This window comes from Heterocephalus glaber, unplaced genomic scaffold (assembly GCF_053883595.1).
Source record: "Heterocephalus glaber isolate CG9 unplaced genomic scaffold, H.glaber_assembly_v1.0 deba00001140, whole genome shotgun sequence".
NCBI classification, from domain to species: domain Eukaryota; kingdom Metazoa; phylum Chordata; class Mammalia; order Rodentia; family Bathyergidae; genus Heterocephalus; species Heterocephalus glaber.
In genome coordinates this window covers 93,134-108,058 of record NW_028258200.1, presented here as the reverse complement: position 1 = coordinate 108,058, position 14,925 = coordinate 93,134, and the positions used below count along the sequence as shown (strand labels likewise).

Below are 14,925 nucleotides of genomic sequence, written 5' to 3'. Positions count from 1 at the left end.
GCCGTGGTCCTGATGTCTGGTGGGCAGTAGAGGACAGGGAGGGCCATCAGATGGGTGCCCAGGGGCACCTAGGATAGGGAGGTAGATAATTGACATACACCTTGGCTGGTCGGTGACGGCGTCAAGTTCCAACAACGAGGGCATGAGCTTCAGACTAGGTGACAGGGAGGCAAAGGGTCTCCCAGAGGCATTTTTTTTGTCTCATGCTTTACTTTTAGAGCTCCTGGTGTTGGGTGCAGCACCACCTGCAGCTCTCCTGGAACCTCCACTCCAGCACCCGCACTTGCTCCCCTGGATCCCCTGCCCTGCCTGGCACGTGGGCGACCCCAGCCACCCGGAGCAGGAGTCCCGGGTGACCAAGTCTGCCACCCTCTCAGCTCCAGGGCCTCACAAATCGGCCTCACTAGGCGGTGGAGGGCGGGGCGGGCGGGGGCGGGGCTGGAGTCTGGCCTGGGGCGGAGTCTCCCAGCACTTCCGGCCGGGCCTCCTGAACCCCTCCAAGCCACCCGCGCGTCGTCCGACCCACACCGGAACTGGGAAGCACCTGCCCCGAGCAGGGATGGCGGGTCCCGGCTGGGGTCCCCCGCGGCTGGATGGCTTCGTCCTCACCGAGCGCCTGGGCAGCGGCACGTACGCCACGGTGTACAAGGCCTACGCCAAGGTGGGTGCGTTCGTAGGAGCCCCGGAGAATCTGGGACCCTAGACGCCAGTGGTAGCTGACTATTGGGAAACTGAAATCGCCCGCTGAGCTGGGAAGAGTCCGAGCGGGCTCTGCGGGGGACCAGTTAGGAGGCGGTGGGCGGAGACCTGAGCTGCAGGCTTGGCGGGCACCTGGGATGCAGCGCAGGTGCCAAAGCTGGGGACCCCAGCCTGGAGTAAGGCCAGGGTTCCAGAATCACATACCTAACTGACAGCTTTGGAAGGCCAGGTGGGGAAGGTAAGGGAGGGAGCAGACGGACCCGGAGCCCTTCCAGCCAAGCCTGGCCTTGGCCCCCTCCAGGAAGACCTTCCCCCAGATCTTCTGTCCCCACAGAAGGACACCCGCGAGGTGGTAGCCATAAAGTGTGTGACCAAGAAAAGTCTGAACAAGGCGTCGGTGGAAAACCTCCTGACGGAAATCGAAATCCTTAAGGGCATCCGGCACCCCCACATTGTGCAGCTGAAAGACTTCCAGGTGCCAGCCTGGGGCAGGGCTCCTCCAGAGGGCTGGAGAAGGGACACTCTTCTTCAGGCTGCTCGTCTCTCCCTAACCACAGTGGGACAGTGACAATATCTACCTCATCATGGAGTTCTGTGCAGGAGGTGACTTGTCTCGCTTCATCCACACTCGAAGGATTCTGCCTGAGAAGGTGGCTCGAGTCTTCATGCAGCAGTTGGGTAAAAGCCTCTCTCCCCAGCCTGACTCCCCCTCCCAAGTTTGCTGCTCTTCCCCCAGCCCACCCAGTCCCTAAGATTTGAGCCCTGGCATTTTGTGCCCCACATATCCCTACTTGGCTTCAGGATGCTATGGGAGAGATGAGAGGAGGTCCACTGTAGGGTGTTCAGGCTTCCACAGTGGAACATAACATAAAGATCCTGTAGAACATTCCATAGCCCAGAAGGTGGAACTCAAGTGCTTTGGCAGGGAAAAGCACAAGATCCTTATGGGCGAGGGCATCACAGGAGGCTTATGGGAGGAGGGGACACCTGTGAAGGGTGCAGAGGAGAGGAAGGCTGGCACTTAGTGGATGGCAAACACTTAGTGGGTGGTAAAGCATTCAGTGGAGCAACCAGGTAGGAAGTGGGGCTGTGCATGGTCAGAGAGGCTGGTGGAAGCCTGAGGGGGAGGGTCCACAGAGAGGGGCTACTCTGACGTCCTTCCTCATGGGTCCCATTGGCCAGCTAGTGCCCTGCAATTCCTGCATGAGCGGAACATCTCTCACCTGGATCTGAAACCACAGAACATTCTGCTGAGCTCCTTGGAGAAGCCCCACCTGAAACTGGCAGGTCTGAATCCAGAACAGGAGAGGCGAGATTTTAGGGTGGATGAGGAGAGGCCTCCTCCCTCGGCAGCCCTGGTTTTTGGGGACCCCCCTGTTGAGTCACCAGACAGGGACAGGCTAGGTCATCAAGGTTGAGCCCATTGCCAGTCCACAGGACCTCAGGTCACCCCACTCAAGTCCAGTGGTGTAATGGGTGGAGCTGGGGCTCAATCTGGGATCAGAGTTGGGACTCAGTGTGTGTTCAGACTTGGGCCATGTGGAGCCCTGCCCTGCCCTGCCCTGCAGCCATATGGAAACAGTGCCATTGAGTGACCAGCATTCAGGAACCAGTCTGTGACCAAGGACCAGAACATCTGTCACCAGGATTGGGGCTGAGAGGGTGACTCAGTCTGGGGCAGCCTAGGAGGGTGTGGGTGGTTGTGGCCCCTGATGAGCTTTGGAAAAAAGAGGACTTGAGCTTGAGGCTGGACAGGATGGAATAGTCTAAGCTGCAGGACAGTGAGGGGCTGAAGTACTTATCCCTGCAGCTGGTATGGAAGGTGTCCCAGAGGCAGGGTAGGCAGGTGGGATTTCCACCCCAGAGGGCAAAGGAGGAGGGCATTACAGGCTGGTGATGTGCCCAGGCTGGGCCCTAGATTGAATCCTGGTGGGTGGAGAGGAGCCCTCCTTGGGGAGCCTGGGGGGAGGCTTTGTGTCAGGAGCCCAAGCTGCTAGGTGTGAGCCCTGCCACCTTCCTCCTGTTGCCTGCCTGCAGACTTTGGCTTTGCACAGCACATGTCTCCATGCGATGAGAAGCATGTGCTCCGTGGCTCCCCCCTCTACATGGCCCCTGAGATGGTGTGTCAGCGGCAGTATGACGCCCGTGTGGACCTCTGGTCTGTGGGGGTCATCCTGTATGGTGAGACCTCTGTCCCTTGGTCCCCATCCCAATGGGCACACTGTGTACTGGACCAAGGCCTCACTGGGGTTGAAGGAGAACTCAGACTCCTGCCCCATGGCCCTGCCCTGAGGGGTTTCAGGCCCCCTCCCTTGGAGCAAGCTAGGCCAGGCTCAACCCTTCCAGCCTCCACTCTGCCTTCTTTCCTTAGAAGCCCTCTTCGGCCAGCCCCCTTTTGCCTCCAGGTCGTTCTTGGAGCTGGAGGAGAAGATCCGGAGCAACAGGGTGATTGAGGTGGGAGAGCTTCGGCCCAGGGAGGAGCATCAGTGACTCCTGGGGGTGGAGGGGTCAGGGCCCGAGGTTTCAGACCCCATTCCCACCTGTGCAGCACCAGGAAGGGGCTACAGCAGCATTGGCGGGGCTTGGCCATCTATGCCCCATCATCCCGACCCACTTTGTTCCTCCTGGATCTCAGATGCTCCACCTGTCAAACATTCCCCTGGGGTTGCCGATGTCCATCCCCGCCTCCTCCCCTACTGCAGCTCCCTCCTCGGCCCCCGATGTCCCGAGACTGCCGGGACCTGCTGCATCAACTCCTAGAGCGGGACCCCGCCCATCGAATCTCCTTCCAGGACTTCTTTGCCCACCCATGGGTGGACCTGGAGCACATGCCCAGTGGAGAGAGCCTGACACGAGCGGTTAGCAGGCTGATGACGACGGGGTCAGGTGGGCAGGAATGGAGTGGGGTCCAATCTGTAACCAATCTCGACCCCTGTGTGCCTGTCCCACAGACGGCCCTGGTGGTGCAGGCTGTACAGAAGGACCAAGAGGGGGACACCAAGGCTGCCTTGACACTCTACTGCAAGGCGCTGGACTTCTTCGTGCCTGCCCTACACTGTGAGTCCTGGGCTGGGCCTCGCCCCTGGGTGCAGCTGGGTGGGGCAGGGCCTGATGTAGCTGCAGCAACGAATTCCAGAGGAAATACCCCACCGGGACAAGAGGCAGAGGTCACCTCCTGAACTTGATATCTGGGGGTTTCTAGACAGCTAATTTTGGGCAGGGGACCCCCCCAGACTCCTCACATGAACCCTACCTTGTGCAGATGAAGTGGATGCCCAGCGGAAGGAGGCAATTAAGGCAAAGGTAGGTGAAACCCCGCCCCCAAGCAGAAGTGGATGGCAAAAGGGGAAGGCCTGGGTACCCCAGCTCTTTCAGGGCTGGAGCTGTCCTTCCTATAGCGTAGGGTGAGGTGGGTCAGGCCAGGCACATCTGGCCCCTGTTTTGGTCACAGCTTGGGGTACTGGCTTGACCCAGAGGAGAGCTTGGAATCAGGCACTGGCAGGGACGCAGGGTGGGCAGCCCTCACACCCGCCCTCCTGCAGGTGAGGCAGTATGTGTCCCGCGCTGAGGAGCTCAAGGCCATCGTGGCATCCTCCAATCAGGCCCTACTGCAGCAGGGGACCTCTGCCAGGGACCTGCTCAGAGGTGGGCCCCAGTCCTGGCTGACCCGCACAAACCTCCCTCCTCCCAAGGCGGGCTCGTTGGGGTGGTCTCCCTGTGACACAGAAATGGGCTGCTCCCTCATCCCAACCTTTGCCCCTCACCCTAGAGATGGCCCGGGACAAACCACGCCTCCTTGCTGCCCTAGAAGTGGCTACAGCTGCCATGGCCAAGGTGTGTGCCCAGCAAAGAGTTCTGGGTGGGATAGGGAGGAATCCAAATGTGAGCCCAAGTGACTACTGTTCCTGCACTGCAGGAGGAGGCTGGTGGTGGCAGGGAGCAGGATGCTCTGGACCTGTACCAGCACTGCCTAGGGGAGCTGCTGCTGCTGCTGGCAGGTGAGGTCCTTGGCTGTGTCCCCTGCCTGTGCCAGGCCACTGTACCCTCACCACCTGCCCTCTCTTTACAGCAGAGTCCCCGGGCCGGCTGCGGGAGCTGCTTCACACAGAGGTGCCAGCCAGGGTGGGAGGGTGGGTTTTCTATTCCCTTCCACCTACTTCTGCCCATGAGGCCACGTCAGGCTCCCTGGGGAGATCCCTGCCCTAGGAGTGGCATGTCTAGGCATCTGGGGCAGGGGCCTCCTGGGGAGAGGACAGATGGGGGTCAGAGGAGAGGCTGTCCTGGTGGGGTAGGGGTCCTGGAGCGAATTCGAGTGTGGGCGGAAGCCCTACTCACCCACCATGGGTGCATCCTCACTTGGCAGATTCAGAACCTCATGGCTCGGGCCGAGTACCTCAAGGAACAGCTCAAGGTGGGCACAAGGGAGTCATGTCGGGGCAAGGGCATGGGTCCTTGCCTTTCTACCTATGGCTGTCTATCCCCTGTCCCCTCTGTGTATGTTGTGGCTCCTTTGTCTGCCTCTGGCTCTCACCCCTGTGCTGCCTCTGTGTCCCACAGATGAGGGAGTCTCGCTGGGAAGCAGAGGGCCTGGAAAGAGAGGGGTTGTCAGAGTCTGTGCGGAGCTGTGAGTCCTGCCTGGGGCCTGGTGCTCCACATTGGAGGGAGGAAGGTGGGGGTGGACCTGGCTTCTGCCTCTCCTGCTACAGACATGAGCCGAAGCCAGGCATGGTGGTGCATGCCTATCCCAGCACTTGGGAGGCTGAGGCAGGAGGATCACCATGAATTTGAAGCCAGGCTGGGCTACATAGCGAGACCCTGTCTAAAAAAAAAAAACATAAAAAGTAAAAATGTGGCTCTCCCTTTGCACCCCTCCTCAGCTTGCATCCTGCAGTGACCCCAGGACAGCTGGACTTAGCCTGGACCACCCGGAGTACAAGGCACACTCACCCAGGGGACACTAGGAACTCAGTGGCCCTGTGCACCCTGGAGTTTCCTGGATGGACACCTCCAGCCACTCTGGGGTGCTCCCCACACCCCAGGGGTCTCAGGGCCTGTGTTGTCTGCCGGAGCCCCTGGCAGATCTCTGGGAGGAGTTTCCTTTGGGGGACCCTTGCCCTTTAGTGACTGCTGAGCCCTGTGCCTGTCACTTTTGCTCTGCGAGGAGGGCAGGGCCCTTTGTAGGACCCTTCAGCTCTGGTCTCTCCGCCAGCAGCAGATGGCCACTCCCTGGACCCACCCTTCTTGGACACTGTTACTCCAGTGAGCCTCCTCCAGAGTAGGGCACTCAGGGACCCCATCCTACAGTGTGCACTCTGCTGCGCCTCACACCCGCCCCTGCCTCAGTCCTGTAAGATGGCCCTTCCTGCCTGATGTCAGGTCCTTTGGAGGGCTCAAGGCCAAAGTCCTCAGTCCTCATCCCTCCCACCCCAGCCCACTCTGGAGGACACCCCATGCTAGCTGCAGCTGGGAGGCCTGGGAACTGCCTGACCCCATATGAGACTGCAAGAGACCCAGCACAGACCAGGCTACCTGGTCCTAGGCCTAATGCTGCTGCCACCCTGGGCCTGGGTCTCCATCTCTGTGCTGGGCCCACCAATTCCTCCACAGCCCAGATCTTTTTTTTGTTTTGTTTTTGGTACCGGGGATCAAACTCGGGTCCTTGCACTTGAGCAGCAGGCGGTGAAACCACTGAGCTAAATCCCCGGCCCCCACATAGAGTGAATTTACCCTGGAGAGGAATGTGCACACCAGATGGGTTCCTGTAAAAGGCAGTGAGGGTGTTGGTGAAGCCAAACCCTTCTGCTAACAAACGCCACCTTAGGGCAGTAGTCCTGTGTCCTCCCGCTGGAGGTTGGATATGAAGAATGCAATTCATTGTTTCTCTATTAAATTATTTTCAATACTTATGTGACTCTTCTTACCCCAGGGCAAACTGGAGAGGTAACTCTGATCTCAAGCAGGGGTGAGAGGGGCCGGGAAAGCTGGGGAACCTGAGGCAGAGCTGGGGAGTCGCAGTGGGGAGCATTAGGCTTCCCACTCAGCCTGGGACTCAGGCTGGCTGGGGCTGTTTCTCCCTACCACCCAGGGGACAAAGGGGGCAGCAGAAGCTCAGGCATGGGAACCCAGCATGGCCCTTTCCCTCAAATCTCGGCTGAATGGCAGGAGCTGTCCTCTAAGTCCCCATCTGTCCCCAGACCTCCCACCCCTCTTACCCTGGAACCATGGTGAGCAGCAGGCTGGAGTGGGGAAAGGACGGGACTGTTTCCAGCAGGCTCTGTGCTCTTGGTGTGACCAGCTCTTGTTGGGAGCACCCCTGAGAATTAAGGGAGGGGGCACCCCAGACAGTCAGCAGGAGCTGCTCCTTAAGCTTCAGAACATCACAGAGACGCGCCCCTCCCCCACTCCAGTGAGTTGGGTGACTGCTGGCCTGCACCCTTTGAGGGCACCAACTCTCGCCGCTGGGGGCAGTGTGGAGCAAAAGTTCGGGCCAGTCCATCAATCGGCCTTTTCCTTTCTGGGGAGAATGCGGATGAGGTTGGGTGCCCCATGGGAATTGGTACTGAGTTGGTGTACATGGGGCAGACATACATAAGAGCGCAATAAGATGTCATTTTCTAGTCTAGGGAGAGAGACATATTATCTCTGCAAACGGGCCAGACATGAGGACTCAGTATAGCTAGGCGTCATGGTCCGTACCAGTAATCCCAGTGTTCCGGGAGGCTGAGGCAGGAGGATCACAAGTTTGAGCTTGTTCGACTTAATGAGACTTTGTCTCATAAAAAAAATAAAAAATAAATAAACGGCTGGGGATGTAGCTTAGTGCAAAAGTCCTGGGTTCAATGTCCAAACAAAAAAGTTATTTCTACCTCTTATCTTCATTCAACACTTAAGTCTCAAAGCAGGACTGGTGTCCCACAGCAATGTCCTGGGTCCCCACCTCTGCCACACCCTCCATCTCCACTCAGTCACCCAAGTTCAGAGCCAGGACTGAACCACACCTCTGGAGCACCCAGGTCTGGACTCTCAGCCCAGGAAGAGGGAGGTGAGCCTCTGAGGGACCTGATGGTGTGCCTGCCTGCCCCTCCTTTGGCTCACTGGGAGCAAGGCAGAGGATAAATCCGGGTTCCTGCTGAGGTCACCTGGAAGGGCTCCTGTCCCCAGAGGTCGGGTTGCTAGCCCTCCATGAAGGAGAGGCTGGAGCCTAAGGGAGAGGAGACAGCAATGACAATTTTCCCCACATTAACTCACACCCACACCTACATGCTTGAAATCCCACAAACAGAAATACAGGAAGCCCTGTGCACACTCACAGATGCCCACATGAATGGCCACTCGTGGCTTTGAGCAGTGCTCCCCTAGGGTACAGTGCTCCCCCACGGAGGCTGAGGCAGCCAGGACCCTGGCCACCTCACTTCCCGAGCCTCAGGCAGGTTGGGAAAAATTACAAGAGGGTCCCAGGTTAGAGGCAGGGCAGCTGGATCCAGGGGACAGAGGACAGAACCACCCCCACCCCACCCTTCTACCCCTGCCCCCATGCTGAGCATCAGCTGGGTCAGCAGGCACTGCCAGCAGCTCAGTTCGGTGAGGGAACACCCCCCAGATGTCCCCAGTGCCTGCCTGGGGCCTCTGGTGTCTGCCAAGCGACCATCTGGCTCTTGGGGAAAGGGAGATCTGTGCACTCCCAGCCTTGGCCACCCTCCCCAACTCCCCCAGGGACCAGCTGGCCTGGGAATGTCACTCTCCTGCCGCTTAGAACTGGCCTGCTGGTCTGAGCTGCCTGGATGGGGAAAGCGGGAGGGAGACTGGAGGCTCCACTGGTAGGGCCCCAGGTGCCACCAGCTGGAGCCCCAAGGATGCACAGGGGAGACGGAACAGGGAGGCAGCCATCTTGGTTCCCCCTCATTCCCTGGAAGAGCAAGGGAGGTGATGCAGAAGGGCATGTTCACTGCCTGTGACATTTTCTGTGTCCTCAGACTGCCTGCAAGGGAAAGAAGGAAAAGGAAAGGGGGAAAGAACAGGAGTGTGGGAGGGAAAGGCCCAGATCACCGGGCTCTGGACTATGGGGCCCTTGTAGTGGTTCTAGGTACTATAAAAGGGAAGTTTGGGTGGCATATGGCTTGCTTTATGGCCTCCATGTCACACCAGTTGGGCAGGCCAGTCAGGAAGCATGTGATCATCTAAAACAGTAGAAAGACACAGGATGGGGAGAGCAGGCAGACATATCCAGAACAAGAGGACCTGGAGCAGGACAGGTACAAGACGGCACAGAGTCAGGAATGAGAGGGACACAGAGTGACAGAGAAAGTGCAGCAGGGCAGACAGAGAAAGAGGGACCAGGGCAAGCAGGGTGATGCCACTAGAGGTAGAGACCCCTCGGTTTCCCCTCCTTGCCCACCTCTGCCTGAGCCCAGGACCGGCTCCTTCCACCCTAGAGCCTCTCCAACCCCACTCCAGAGCTATCGTAGACAAGCCAGGGCCTCTTGGGGTTCCCAGGCTGTGCAGGGAACCATTGTGGAGGCCAGCCCCCCTTTCCTGACCCCAGGCGCCCCACAGCCCTCCTCTGACAGGGATCAGTGAGTTATGTCGTTGTCATCGTCTTCATCATCATCCTTGTCATGTCCCGCCCTGCCTGCCACCCAGGCCCTGCTCTGGGCCCAGCACGGCTCGGATCGGCCAGGGGCTGTCAGATCACATTAGGCAGAGGCCCCCAGAGGGCGCAGTGCTGACACGAGCCCTGCTGCTGCTGCTTCGAGGTTGGGCCTCCTCCAGCTCGGGAAGGTCAGGAGGGGCTTATCCCTGGCCCAGAGCCCTTCCCAGGAACTCAGGATAACAAGGCAAGGGTGAAGGCTCTGGGCCTCCATCTCCTGTTTGTGGTCTTTCCTGCTCTTCCACCCCCAGTGCAGTTTGGTTTTTGTTTTTTGTTTTTGGTACTGGGGATCAAACTCAGGGCCTTGTGGTTTCAAGGCAGGCGGTGGAACCACTGAGCTAAATCCCCGGCTCCTGCTGTGCAGTTTTGATGTTCCATGTTCTCATTCACAAGGAGTCTTGTGGGCACTGTGCCCTTGAACCCAGTCTACTCCCACTTGTCCATCCTGATGGCTCCCAGAGGACTGCACTCAGCCTCTGCCCACCCAATCCCCAGGCTGAGGGTACTGGGAAGCCTGCAGCAACTCCCACGGCCCTACCGCCCTGAGATCCCTTCCCTCCCCCACCCCGCATTGGCCCAGCCCTGCAGGTGCACAAGGTGACACTTGAGCTCTTCACTTTTGCATTAAAAAAAAAGGGGAACCAGGGATGTGGCTCAGTGGCATCTGAGCCTGCCTGGCAAGTGCAAGGTCCTGAGTTCGAGTCCCAGTACCAGAAAAAAAAAATCTCAACTCATGCTTCACTGCATGGGCACAAACACCTCTGAGGGCACCAGGCTTGGTGACAGGACCAACTTCCTGCTTCACCCCAGGCCACCTCAGGCCATCTGTCAGCCAACCACAGCCAGACGTGACATCATGTGGTCTCTGCACACCTCCTTTCTCCCACTTTGTTTAAAACATGTGAGTCTCTCATGTACCAAGGACAGTACAGATGGTCACACTTTGGGGTCAGAGGTGTGGTTTAGTGGCAGAGCACCTGCTCAGCATGCAGAAGACTGTAGGTCCCACCCCCAGCACAATCAGAAGGAAATAAACACACAGTCACCCTGTGAAACAAGTATCATTGTTATTCTGGGTGGGATCAGAGAGGGAAAGGACCTGGAGGAAGCCACACAGCATGCTGGAGTGAAACACATTTGCTTTGCCATCTTCTGATTCCCTCTGTGTATCTGTTGCATCATGGGGATGGATACAAGCACGAGGGCTAGAGACAGCTGTGGTCTTAGGTAACACCCCCAGGCCCCACCTTGCCACACACAACTCCATCCAGCTGGCTGCCACATTCACCCCAGCCCCTGAGCCCATACTAGTTCACTCACCCCCAGGCTGGACCTGCTGCACCCTTACCCAGGCCCCTGCAAGGGGAGTGCCTGAATTTCCTATAGGGGCTGGGACCAATATCCTCTGGCACTGATGTCCTCTCCCTCCTAGGAAGTCATAGGTGAAGAGAAAGAGGACACCCCTCCAAGGGCAGTCTCTGGGGACCATGACCTCCCATACTCAAGGTCAGGAAGCAGTGGGAAGATGGCCATGTCATCTGGAATTTTTATTTCTCACTGAGCTGGGAGAAGTAATTCTGGCTGTGGAATCCAAAGAGAGTTCTACAGGAACAGAACAGAAATTGGCTGGGCCCTGGGCCCAGAGAGGCCTGGAGCCACCTGGGCTACTGCTCAGTGCCAGCCTCATCCTTGGCACCCTGCCCCTCTCAGCATTGCTCAGCTCCAGAGCTTGAGTGGCAGCTGCTAGCGGCTGCAGTGCAGCTGCTGCTTTGCCCAAGGAGGGCTGTGGGCTCCGCTCCACGTGGCCAGAATGCCATGCCAGAATCTCAGAAGTCACCTGGTCTGTTCCCATTTTACAGACAATGAGATGAGGCCAGAAAGAGCAGCTTTAATCAATAAAGGTAGACTGGAATGCAGCCTCCTGTCTGCTAAGGAGGCTGCCCATAGTACCTGGGGCTAGTGCTTGGAATTGCTGAGTATGGGGGATGGGTGTCTGTGTGTGGTTTTGTGTCCCTCTGTAAGTGCATCTGTGTTCAGGAAGCGGGCCACACCCAGAGAGGACCAACTCTTTCCTACAGACTTGGAGGTCTCTCAGGCTGACTGGGGGCCAGCGTCCCACAGGACAGGGTGAGGAACGGGAACTTGCTCCCATGGAGAGGGAGACACCAGAGGCAGCTTGGGCATGGGTGAGAAGGGTCAGAGACCAAGCTGGGGCAGATAACAGAGCTCCAGTGGGGCACAGGTCCCTGGAATTGAGATGACACCCTTTTGGCCCTCATGGGGCCCATCCCTCTGGTTGTCCCAGTGGCCACCCCAGGGGACATGGTCACATGATGTAGCACTTCTCAGCCGATTGCTTGAGGTCTCCCAGTGTGGTCTGGGCCTTGTCCTTGAGGGAGCTGATATCCAAGCTGGGAAGGCTGGCCAGCTGCCCAAACACCGAGGCCTTCTCCTCCTCCTCCTCCGTGTCCTCCTCGATCATCTTGGCCAGCTCCCGGGGCAGCTCCACGTCCCCGCCTGCCATTTGAATCTGGCTCTCATCTGTCTCATTCTGAAGGGAAGAGGGGTGGGCTGAAGGGCAGGGAAGAAGCCCAGCCTGGGTGCCAGGCTCCTGCATTCCCATCCCCTGGGATCAAGCTTGATGCGGGAACATGGAGATCTCACACTTTGACACTGCCTGATGAGTGAAGAGGAAGCAGAATTGCCTAGGAGTCACACTGTCACCAATAGCTGGGTCTTAGGTGATTACCGTTAACCACACTAAAGGACATAGCCAGTAATAGTGATGGGTATCATTTAACAGTGCTTGGACATGGCTGATGTCAAGTGGGGTGCTTTGCATTCTCACATGGAAAAGCATTAGGAGGTAGGTACTATTGTCTCCACGTTACAAATAAAGGAACAGAGGCTCAGAACATTTAAATAAGTAAATTGCCTGTGGCCACACAACCAGGAAGTAGAGGAGCTAGATTCAAACCTATGATGCCAATGTCCATGTTCTACATGGCACCAGCTAATAGCCAGTGCATTTCTGGGTCCCTCTGGAAGGCACTGGAACTTTCTGCCTGAGTTCTACTCAGCTGAATCCAAGTCCTTGCTTCAGTTCTCTGATGGCAGAGTTGTGTTGTGTGTGTCTCTCTGTACTGGGGCTTGAACCCAGAGCCTTGGCACTGACATGCATCCTCAGCCCTTTTTTATGTTGTTAATTCTAAGATAAATTCTCACTAAGTTGCCAAGTAGCCCAGACTGGGCTCAAACTTGTGATCCTCCTGCTTCAGTTTCCCTGAATGCTGGGATTACAAGCGTGCACCACTATGCCCAGCTATGTTGTGTTTCTTATATGCTCAGTGTCAGAATTTGAGGTATGACTCCATTTATTCCTAGCTGGGTTTAGAGTAAGGCAGGCTTTCTGAACCAGTTTGTCTCTTTAAGAGACTTTCAAAAGACCAGTGCCCTGTGGGGGAATCAGAGGCAGCAGGGCCTCAGTAAACATTCATTGCATGAGTGCATGCAATGTCCATATATTTCATCTTTCAGTTCAACTGAAGATCAAGGTCACTTCTTTGCCCTTGAAGAATCTAGCACAGTTCTGGGCACACAAGGGTGATATTTTTGGAGTGGCTTGTGTCTCAGTTTCCTCCTTAGGCAACAGAAGAACACATACACATGCCTACCTGGTGCTGCACTACCTAGGCAAGACTGGGGGATGGGAGCCTCATGAGACAGCTCCTGGGCTGCCGGGCCAGCAAGGCTCATGAGGCTCAAGACAGCTGCTTGGGAGTATTACAGGGGTTTAGGTGAGACTGTGAAGGTGAAGATGTTCACATGTCTGGCACACACACAGACACCTGCCTCCTCTCCCCACCTCACCCTCTCTGTGCTCAGAAGCCCCAGGTAAAATCTGCTCTCTGGCTCCTCTGCATCTCCGTGGGCCAGGCCTGACTGGGTATTGGGAGGTGGAGAGGAGAAAGGGCTTGGATTGACACCAAAAACACAAGCCTGCCAGTTTCCAGAGACCTGGGCTTTCTCTCAGCACCAAGCTCTGGCCTGAAGGGAGCTGGTAAACCACAGGAGCTCATGAACAAATGAGTGGACAAAGGAATGAGAAAAGGAAGCATTTAACTGAGCACACCCCGGGGCCTGTGGGCTGAGAGTGGCGGCTCCCCTTGGCTAAAGCCCCCACGTACCTTGGGCAGCCGGTACTTGTCTCGGAAATGACTCCGAAGCGTGGCCCGCTCTGCCTTCCTCTGCATGAACTGTGCATCCCGCTCCATCCTGTGGGGACAGGGTTGATGTCACTGCAAGGGCTGAGGGGGCTTCGAGGGAGGGGTCTCTAGGTCTGGCAGCAGGTGGCATTGGTCCCTCTTGCTGGCCAGCATGAAGCTGGGATGCTCGGACCTGGCCTGCCAGGTGAATCTGCTGCCTGTCCCCAGCACAGTGCCCCATCACCACAGCCCTGTGTAAAACTTTGCTGTCTGCCTTTTCCTCCCTGACAAACTGTGTCCTGTGGGGGAGAGTATTCAGAACAGACTCGGGGTCCCATCACGGCTCCATTACCACTTTGAAAGCCACTTTACTTTCCTCTTCTGTAAAAGGGGGATGAGAACTTGCAACTCACAAAACTGCTACGAATAAGTGAAATAACCATAGCTAACATTTAATGATAATTTCCCATGTGCCAGACATTGTGCTAAATGGTTTACATGCATGAAGTTATTTCATCTTCATAAATATTTAAGGTACCTATTATGATTACCACCCCAATTCCAGAAGAGGAGGCAAAGGAAGGTTAAGCAACCTGCCTAAAGTAACCCAGCTAATAAGAAGCCAACCCAGGACGTGGACCCAGAGTCCAGTCTCTAACTCCACCCTAGCTCTGCTCATGCCAGAACTGCGACCACACCGTGGGTTCACTCTGCAGGACAGCCTGCATCCCAGGACCTGTCTCCACAACTCTGAGCCCCGCCGAGCAGCTCTTTTCTTAGAGCCTGAGGCTCAGGGGAGCCCTAGTCAGAAGGCTCAGGCCAGATCGGATTAAGGGATTACCTGTTTCAACAGAAATCCACGTGCTCTTCCCTCCCCACCCCAGTAACCAGTCTACCTTCCCCACTCCCTCAGGGCCACAGGAAGTTGGAACAGGTCCTGGGTGTGCAGAGGAGCTGGCGGAGAGCAGCTAGAGGACACCCCCAGCCTCTTAGGAAGTTCAGGAAGGAAGAGAAAAGGGCTTGGGTTGCAGGCTGGCCTAGCGGTGGCCCAGCAGCTGCAAATGTCTGTGTGTGTTTGGGGGGGTCATTGGGGCCAGGAAGGAATCCCACTCACTTCTCTTCCACCAGTTGCTTCTGATACTCCTCGTATTCCTCTCGGCTCATGCCCTGCGCCTCGGCGGCCGACTTGTCCACATCTCCCTTGTCCTCGCCGCCCCCTAGGCTCCCGGTGAGGTTCTTTAGCTGGCCACCCACCATGGTCTTCACCATGAACGCCATGGTCTTGGCTGGCAGGGGCAACAGGCGTCGGGGACCGCCCGGGCACTGCACGTCCGCGTAGACTTCAGCACTGGGTCCGCGGACAGCTCCCACGAG

General features: G+C 57.2%; 2 protein-coding genes across 8 annotated transcripts; one reads left to right on the top strand and one right to left on the bottom strand.

The window, feature by feature from the left end:
* The first annotated feature begins 457 nt into the window (after positions 1 to 457).
* Ulk3 (unc-51 like kinase 3) lies at positions 458 to 6,601 on the top strand. 7 transcript variants are annotated; one of them, XR_015450936.1, is made up of 16 exons: positions 458 to 661; positions 1,034 to 1,174; positions 1,257 to 1,377; positions 1,882 to 1,986; positions 2,737 to 2,880; positions 3,071 to 3,153; positions 3,402 to 3,557; positions 3,651 to 3,756; positions 3,962 to 4,002; positions 4,242 to 4,344; positions 4,469 to 4,533; positions 4,616 to 4,697; positions 4,769 to 4,829; positions 5,063 to 5,110; positions 5,257 to 5,323; positions 5,577 to 6,601. XR_015450936.1 is itself a non-coding variant. In XM_004872030.4 (16 exons), the coding sequence occupies exons 1-16, from the start codon at positions 560 to 562 to the stop codon at positions 5,591 to 5,593; spliced, it is 1,422 nt and encodes a 473-aa protein (XP_004872087.2). In that variant the 5' UTR covers positions 458 to 559; the 3' UTR covers positions 5,594 to 6,601. The 7 variants fall into 7 exon arrangements, 6 of the variants coding, with proteins under 6 accessions (XP_004872087.2, XP_012923721.1, XP_087066355.1 ...); XM_004872030.4 differs by having other exon boundaries at positions 4,769 to 4,809; XM_087210231.1 differs by having other exon boundaries at positions 466 to 661; positions 1,017 to 1,174; positions 4,769 to 4,809.
* Positions 6,602 to 10,397: 3,796 nt separating this feature from the next.
* On the bottom strand, positions 10,398 to 14,921 carry Cplx3 (complexin 3). Its single transcript, XM_004872029.3, has 3 exons — positions 14,666 to 14,921; positions 13,534 to 13,621; positions 10,398 to 11,897 (listed from the first exon to the last, which is right to left on the bottom strand). Exons 1-3 carry the CDS (start codon positions 14,827 to 14,829, stop codon positions 11,673 to 11,675), a joined length of 477 nt encoding a protein of 158 aa, XP_004872086.2. The 5' UTR covers positions 14,830 to 14,921; the 3' UTR covers positions 10,398 to 11,672.
* Between the last annotated feature and the right edge of the window lie 4 nt (positions 14,922 to 14,925).